Below are 9,122 nucleotides of genomic sequence, written 5' to 3' on the forward strand. Positions count from 1 at the left end.
TTAAAAAAAAAAAAAAAATCTTTTTTGAAAATAAATTATAACAAAATGTTTCTAATTTATTCCTCTACACTTTTTCATGTATAAAACCGCTTTATTATAACTAATATTTCTTTGATCTTACAATTAATATTTCTTATTATTATGATCATTTACCATAAATTTAGTAATGAATTTGTTTCAGAAATTTATAATAGGACTTTCAATAAATGTATGAGTATTTGCATACATATGAAAATTTTTAGATTACTTAAAAATGAATGAATTGTTTTATCACACTGTTAGTCAATTTCATATTGCTAAACAACGGATCGTTCAACCCATGATCAATGACAAATCATCAACCAATGATCATTGGTATAGAGATACATAATCCACGATTTTTTGAATAACAAATAATATTATTATTTTTAAATATGCGTTCCAAATATCTGTTTTTTCAATCATATTATTAATTAAAAATTATTACTTAATATTAAATATAAAATTTATTAATTGTAATTAATACATAATTTACTAATTTAATTAACGTGTGATTGAATTAATTTATCTGTTTCAGCTTACTTCTTAAATTTTTTTCTCAAAACTATTTATTTAATTTATTTATTAGAGTGAACCATTTTCTGCAAAAGATGAGTTAAAAATATATGTCATTTCTTTAAAATGTTTAATTTAGTCCTATATTCTACCAATAGATGGCGCCAGCAGTAAACAGAGTACATGTAATCAAAGTCAATCATGTCACGAGCAATTAAAAATGATCTGTATATAATAGCGCATCATCAAATACGAATATCGGTCACTCCCGTAAAGTGGAGTGGTGACTTCGCACTTTCCAGTGAAGCCTCGAACTTTCCGGTGAAATCACCGTTCCGATAAATGTCAGTGATATGCAATTCAATGATACGATACGATAATTCCAATAACCGGTCCGTTCACTTTTCAATCCAATCACAGATTTCTTTCGAGAGCTTCCATTGGACAGATCGTATCGCTTGTTACTTTCCAGTAAAGTCATTGCTCCTGCACATTTCATGATATCGTATCGATTGTTACTTTCTATCGTGATCCAAAACCTGTAATCGAAAATCATCAGTAAGATCGTATCAAGGATTTGAATCATGCCCCTCTTTGAAAAGTATTGATCACTTGTATTTGTAACGTTTTGATATTGGTTACGTAATAACCGCTCTGAAAATATTCGTCATCCCTATATCAAATACAAATATCGGTCACTCCCGTAAAGTGGAGCGGTGACTTCGCAATTTCCAGTGAAGCCTCGAACTTTCCGGTGAAATCACCGCTCCGATAAATTTCAGTGATATGCAATTCAATGATACGATACGATAATTCTAATAATCGGTCCGTTCACTTTTCAATCCAATCACAGATTTCTTTCGAGAGCTTCCATTGGACAGATCGTATCGCTTGTTACTTTCCAGTAAAGTCATTACTCCTGCAAATTTCAGTGATATCGTATCGATTGTTGCTTTCTATCGTGATCCAAAACCTGTAATCGAAATATCATCAGTAAGATCGTATCAAGGATTTGAACCACACCCCTCTTTGAAAAGTATTGATCACTTGTATTTAACATAAAAATTAAATTAAAAAATAAATAAACATTGTTAATTAATCGATCTGCTCATGATGAATCTAAGAAAATTTTGAGATATTACATAAATTAAGAAAGATATTCTTTAGTGCCCATAAAGTTTAAACGCTGAGTGACTCTATTTTCAGTAATCAGATTATAAAAAAATGCTTTGTTTCAGTAAAAAATATTATTATATTAATTGCAGATTAATCCTTTCCACTTTAATTTAAAGCATAAATTCTACGGGTGCTAACAGAAAATTAGAGAGATACATATTACGTTATGACTGAAGGCCTTTGTAATATTGTGAATGAATTATATGACAATCAAAATTTGAAGTTTTAAAATATTTTAATGAAGGAGCTATTAAAGAAGGAAGTGCATAAAATATTTAATTATAAAAATTTTAACCAACCTTAAGATTGGCGAACGGGCTGGTCGACAAATTCTTGAGATATTACATAAATTAAGAAAGATATTTTTTAGTACCTATAAGGTTTAAATGCCCAGTGACTCTGTTTTCATTAATCATGTTATTAAAAAAATTAACATTTATCGACGAACACGAGCACCCTGATATTCACCGTTACTCTAATTAGACATTATAAAATTTTAATAGCTAAACATTGTTTGTTTCTTATGGCACTTGCCACTGACAAGCCCACTGTTACGAAGACAGCGATTTAAGCCTGAGGGGGACGTCTCTTATTTTTTATAGCAGCGCCAACTAGGGCCAAGAGTACGACTTTGCCACTCACGCATCACTCATTCGCTTGCACAACCCCTTTTTACAGGAGGGCACATTCACACATCTCACAGATAGAACAACAGAAGAACAACCATGCCCAAACCGGGACTCGAACCCGGGACGCCCAGATCATGGGGAAGACGCGCCACCCCTATGCCAGGACGCCGGCATAGCTAAAAATAAAAGTATAAACAGCTGCGCCGGTTTCTATGGCAACACAGCTGGAAAGGGAATAGGCGTTTCTAAAGGCCTTATCACACGGGCAAATACCATCTACACTTTCGTGGACAATTTTCCGTTTTTACCCGCAGGCAACCGGTCAAGAAAGTTTTCCGTCATCGTGAGCTTTTTTTCAACCAGCTTGAAAATGTAGACGATAGTGACGGAAAGATTGTTTGCAAACGAAATTCAACCAATCGTGCATGGCTTTGGTTGAATTGACGTAGTTGCCAAGAATGGCGCGATTGACGCCAATATGAAACTAATTTGTAAACACATTTCCAAAATGTTCTATGGTCGTGTGATAAAAAATGGGTTTTGATCGATTTTATTCATCAAAAGCCGGCTATTTGGAATCCACTGTATATTCATTATTAAAGACAAATGTTACACGAAGAAATTCGTACAATAATTATCAGAAGACGAAGAGATATTGACACCCGTAGATATTCAATAAAACCAAGAAAATTTATTTTCAGAATTAAAAAGAATTATTAATGTTTATGTGAACTGTATTTGATCAGATTAAATCTTTAATTTTTTTTAAATAATGGTATAATTTTTGAATTTCTAAAATATGTAATTAACATCTTCCATACAGTTGAAAAATTATTTAATTCTTTGCTGTTGTGAAAGTTAATAAGGATCAATTTATTTTTTTACCGCTGAAATATTGTTCAGCACATTATATAGTACATTTAAGGGAATTGCAAAATATGAATGATTCTGTTATTGTTTAATGCTTTGTGAATAGGGAAGTAAATAATAGTGAAGTTTTTATTTTTAAAATTAATTGCACATCCAACTCACAAAATCGCTTTTTTAGCATATTTCTGTGTTCAATTTGATTTTCACAATTTAATCTATGAAATACCAATACAGATACATTATGCAATTATTAAATTTTTTTGTACGTAAACCTGTCATTATTACTGAAAAATTAACAAAATTGATGGAACAGCAATATATCTCAGGATATAATGTATGGAATGTATGAACAGGAATCCCATTAACGAAATGTGTAATCTACAGATATTCACCAAACAGAAAAAGCGAATAAAGAGCGATAAATTAGCTATAAAGTACACCTGTGTTTTAGGTTTACCATACAGAAAATCCCCATGTGACATCACTACACACATTTTTCCGTGCGCGTTTGTCCACGAAAGTGTAGACGGTATTTGGCCGTGTGATAAGGCCTTAAGACAGAACATCTGCTTTACCCAATTTTATAGAATAACTTTTCCCCTTTTTCGTTTCATTTAAAAAAACATATTTACTAAGAACTCAATTTTTTGAATACTCACTGTTTTACTCAATTTTTTGAATAATTACTCAATTTTTTGAATAATTTTACTGAATTTTTTACTCAATTTTTTGAATACTCACTGTTTTACTCAATTTTTTGAATAATTTTACTGAATTTTTTACTCAATTTTTTGAATACTCAATTTTTTGAATAATTTTACTGAATTTTTTACTCAATTTTTTGAATACTCAATTTTTACACAATTTTTTGAATACTCAATCTTTACACAATTTTTTGAATAATTTTTTCCTTTTTCACTTGCTTTAAAAAAACATGTAAACATAAAAAAAGAAACGTATCGAAATTCTAGACAAACTGCGCATGCGCCTGTCTCCATGCCAACAGAGCTGGAAAGGGAAAAGGCGTCTCTAAGACAGAACACCTGCTTTAAAAAATTTTTTAGAATAATTTTTTTCCCTTCTTCGCTTGCTTTAAAAAACATATTTGATAAAAACACCTGCTTTACAGAAGTTCTTAGAATAATATTTTCCCTTTTTCGCTTGCTTAAAAAAAATATTTAATAAAAACACCTGCTTTACACAAATTATTAGAATAATTTTTTCCCTTTTTCGTTTCCATTAAAAAAACATATTTAATATTTTGGCAACGTACCGTTAAATAGTTTGAGAAAAAGAATTGAACATAAATCTCAAAAAGATTTTTCAAATCCGATAATCAAATTTTAACGTACAAATAACTGAACCTAAAAACTTTAACTATGTCGTAAATTTGGTACTGATTTTAAAGAAAAAAAAATTATATTTTCTATATAAAACGTATGTCTCCCTCAATCAAAAAGAAATTTTTAAGGTCAATACAAAACCGAGGAAGGAAAAGAATCGCGACTTCTCGGGAAAACGAAAATCAACAAAGGAAAATATGCTGACTTAACAGTATTTAGTTAGATGGTTGACTCATAGGTTTATGATTTCAGGAAGTAACGATTGTCATGAAGATATGAATAATTAAAAACATCATTGGAAATTAATATAATAAAGTGACAGATATTATTCAAGTACTAGCCGCCTTTGGCGACCAGCCGGTTCGCCAATCTTAATGCTCATTAAAATTTTAATAATTAAATATTTTATGTAATTCCTACTTTAATAGCTTCTTCATCAAAATATTTTAAAACTTCAAATTTTGATAGTCATAATATTATAAAGGCATTCAGTCATAATGTAATAAGTATCTCTCTAATTTTCAGTTTACACCGGTAGAATTTATGCTTTAAATTAAAGTAGAAATGATTAATCTGAAATTAATATAATAATATTTTTTACTGAAACAAAGAATTTTTTTTATATTATTACTGAAAATAGAGTCACTGAGCATTTAAACCTTATGGGCACTAAAGAATATCTTTCTTAATTTATGTAATATCACAATAATTTCTCAACAAATTTTTCAGATTCATCATGAGCAGATCGATTAATTAACAATGTTTAATTTTAAATGCATCAAACACTAAGAAAATAAACAGAATCGTTTAAAATAATCGGTCGAAAACAGGTTAAAAAAAACTACTTAAAAAAACTATGTATTTAAAACTATAAGCATATACAAAAAATATATAACTAACATAAATACAATTTAATGACAAAAGCCCAGAACTAACCTAGTTCTAACCGGATCCAGGAAATAATGAGATAAAAAGAATCCAGTAGGATTCCCACCTCCATCCAACAGGAAAAAGGACTTGAATCAACATAGCATTGTCCAAACAGATTATAAAATATTTAACATAAAATGTCTTCCCGGGAATGTTTAAAGTTCATATCGCCTCATAGTTAGCACTTGACGAATCCAGAGAACAGTAAGATAAAGAAAATAAGAATTTATTGTAACATTACTCAACATTACACCCACTTGAGGCATCCAACAGATTTAAATAAGGCGTGAAAAGAAAAACAAAACTAAGAGTAGGTTTTATTACCCAATAAGTATAAATAAAATATTTCAAAAGAGGATGTAGCATCTTTAAATACTATTGTCCTTTTGAAAAGAATTCTTAGAATTCTTACTACTATTCTCATTCTTTGTCATATTCAAATTTAATTAATTTATTTATTCTTGTAATATTTTTCTGTATACAATGTTCTTAGTTTTTCCTTGTGGTGCAAGGATATGCAGATTTTTACTATCACCGACTCTCGAGCAACCAACATATAGTTGTCCGTGTGAAAAGCAAAGCCTTCGTAAATCTAACATTCAACAACTTTTAAAGATTGGCCTTGAGATTTGTTAATGCTCATACCAAAACTCAGTTTAACTGGAAATTGAATTCTTTTAAACTGGAATGGGACATCTGATGGTATATGAGGAATTCGTAGGATAAAGACATCCTTCCCAGCTGATTGGCCTGTAGATATGGTTGCTTCAATAACATTTGGCAACAATTTCTTCACAATTAGTCTTGTTCCATTACAAAGAGTTGGTGGGTCTAGATTTCTCAAAAGCATTATAGGTGCACCAATTTATCTAATTAACAGGCAACTCTAATTTGTGTGTTGGTACACCGGATGGTTCCAATGAATTCAAAAATTCTGTTGGATAATCAACTGCTTGATTTATTTCAATTACGGTGTCAAAAGATTTGAATATTTGATTTTCACCTGGTAATTTAATTAACAGATAGTAATTTATCGTCTTAACTCCCTCATTCGTTGGAGAAAGAATAGCTCTTTCACATAGCCAATAAATATCACGAAAATTACTTTCGATATTTGGAAATACTCTATCTTGAAGATCTTCGATTGTTGCTACTATGTTACCAATATTTGTCAAAGCTATCAATCCTTCACTATAAATTGTCATAGTTCCATTACCGAGCTGAAGTAGGTTCTGAGCGAATTACTCGGTGGAAATGTCACCTGTAAGAAGAACTCTCATGTTCGTTTTCAATCCAAATCTTTGAACATTTTCCATATATAAGATGCTTTTATCGATGCATTCATTTCATCTGCTTTTGTGCCTCGTGGAATAACAGGCAAAGTTTGGCGAAAATCACCAGATAAAACCAGAGTTACGCCACCCATGCACTTGTTATTTTGAAAAATATCTTGCATAGTTGTATTAAGAACTTCCAATGCCAACTTATGTGCCATTGTACATTCATCCCATACAATTAATTTACACTTCTTAAGCAATTTTGCTCTATCTGAACTTCTTGAGATGTTGCAAACTGGATTTTCAACAAACGATAAATTTATTGGTAATTTGGAGACTGAATGAGCTGTTCTTCCGCCCGTCAAGAGAGTTGCAGCAATGCTAGAGGAAGCTACTGCAAGAGCAATTAGATTCCTTTGTCTAACTTTTGCTAATAAAAGATTAATTAGGTACGTTTTACCTGTTCCACCTGGAGCATCCAAAAAGTATATACCACCAGTTTCTGTAAAAACTGCAGATGTAATTTTTTCAAAAGCAAGTCTTTGATCGTCAATCAGATTAGGTTCATTTGTTTCAATATATGATGTTAGTTGATGAATGTTGTAACGTGTCTCTCTTATTATTTCATAATTTAAACTGTTATTGATATCACGGTGTATCTCTGGAAGTCCAAACACTTTTAAATCTGTACCTCCCAATGTTTTAATTTTATCTTCAAGAGCAAGTAAAGCGCTATTAAATATTTCATCATTGTAATCTAAATCCATATTATTAACTGCAATTCTTGTTTTATGCAAAATGTCTTCTGACATATTTTCTCTATGTAAATTCCATAACTGTACAAGATTAGATACGCAGCAAGTGTGAAGAATAACTGCAAATAGATCTCGCAACATTCTCCCTGAATGCGTTGTAGCTGCTTCATCTAACGTACTTTTCCAATGAGAATCCTCTTCCAGAAGCCCTCTCAGTCCGCAAGCCTGTATGAAAGTTTCACAAACAATTCCATTCAATGTTTTTAAATCAGAAAAAGATGTTGGGCCTATAACCTCATGAAGCAATAATCTTAGATGGAAACATTCCGAATTACTTGGGTGAACGGTGTAGACATGACCAAGGGCATCACTTGATTTAATCCCTGGGTGATCAGGCACAGTTTGTCCAGATTTCCTAGGAACCCATTTCTTGTTGCTTTTATTCCAAGTATAATATTTAGGCACTTGATGGTACAATAAAGATAGAGCAAATGCATCACTTTGACATAAAGAGAAAAATGCAGTTAAAGTAGTTTCTGGTGGATCTTGCACTCGTTCTAAAACATTTTCTTCTGTAAAGTAAACTCTCTGACCATTGTCAAGATGCACACTTAAATGAACAACATTGGGATGCCTTTCGTGAATAGAAAACCCCAATATCCTCCAAACTGCTTCATTGCTGCTGAGATATCTTTCTATTTCATGCGTTTGAATTTCGTCGTACTGAATGTCATTATTTGTTAAATTAAATATAGCCATGTCAGAACCTTTGTTTATATATTTGCACACATATTTGATAGATTCTATGGAACTGCAGTATTCGACGTTAATATGTGCATTGAATGCTCTTGATAACAATGGACAAAAAGGAACAATCCATCGATTTTCTATCACAACCTCAGAGCCACGAACTTTCTTTATTGTTACTTGGCCTCCGTCTTCAGGTTTCCATCTACGATAAAGTGGATATCCGTCATGACCCGTTTGTGTTTCTTTTAAAAAATCTCTTGGATACATTTTTGTACAATTTCCATCCTTCATACATGGTGACAGAGGGTAAATGCTCCCACAGGGCCCATGTATCATCTGTGTCTTAACAACGTTGTATAATATTGGATTCGTTTCAGGATTTGGCAATTCAGCAGTAATTAGGTCGTCAATCTTATGAGCAAAACATTTTTTCTGAAACCACGGAAGAATATGTGCATGTGGAAGTCCACGCTTCTGCCATTCAACTGTATAAATAAAGCATCTTATTTCTCCAAATATTTTTCCTTTGTTTATAAGATTTATGAGCGATTTCAGTTTCAAATAGAATATTCGACATATTATATCATGCCTATCATGGCTTTTTTGTCTTAATATCAATTCATCTGTAATTTCCTCTCCATTGTGGATTGCATGTAAAGGTAATAAATAAATGAGGGCTTCCATAATTTCTAACGTATGTCATGGCATCTTGAGTTCTTTCATGCATGTATCGAGGACTTCTTGTGAAAGTAGATGGTAAAACTGTTGGTTTTCCAATTTGTTTTATATTATCGTCATTAGTTATAGCATCTCTCAAATGATTCAAACGTATAAATCGTAGTCGCTCGATTTCAATTT

General features: G+C 31.5%; 2 protein-coding genes across 2 annotated transcripts; both read right to left on the minus strand.

Annotated features, from left to right (window-relative positions):
• Positions 1 to 6,074: 6,074 nt before the first annotated feature.
• Positions 6,075 to 6,687, minus strand: LOC129971824 (uncharacterized). Its single transcript, XM_056085800.1, has 2 exons — positions 6,588 to 6,687; positions 6,075 to 6,313 (listed from the first exon to the last, which is right to left on the minus strand). The coding sequence occupies exons 1-2, from the start codon at positions 6,685 to 6,687 to the stop codon at positions 6,075 to 6,077; spliced, it is 339 nt and encodes a 112-aa protein (XP_055941775.1).
• An 83-nt stretch (positions 6,688 to 6,770) lies between these two features.
• On the minus strand, positions 6,771 to 8,600 carry LOC129971825 (uncharacterized). Its single transcript, XM_056085802.1, has one exon. It carries the CDS (start codon positions 8,598 to 8,600, stop codon positions 6,771 to 6,773), a length of 1,830 nt encoding a protein of 609 aa, XP_055941777.1.
• Positions 8,601 to 9,122: the final 522 nt, after the last annotated feature.

The sequence above is a fragment of the Argiope bruennichi genome, chromosome 6 (assembly GCF_947563725.1).
Source record: "Argiope bruennichi chromosome 6, qqArgBrue1.1, whole genome shotgun sequence".
Lineage (NCBI taxonomy): Eukaryota > Metazoa > Arthropoda > Arachnida > Araneae > Araneidae > Argiope > Argiope bruennichi.

Coding starts and splice junctions, on each gene's coding strand:
- LOC129971825 (XM_056085802.1), bottom strand. CDS start 8,600: ATGATACATGGGCCCTGTGGGAGCATTTACCCTCTGTCACCATGTATG.
- LOC129971824 (XM_056085800.1), bottom strand. CDS start 6,687: ATGACAATTTATAGTGAAGGATTGATAGCTTTGACAAATATTGGTAAC. Junction 6,314..6,587: donor AGTATTTCCAAATATCGAAA/GTAATTTTCGTG, acceptor TGAGAAATCTAG/ACCCACCAACTCTTTGTAAT.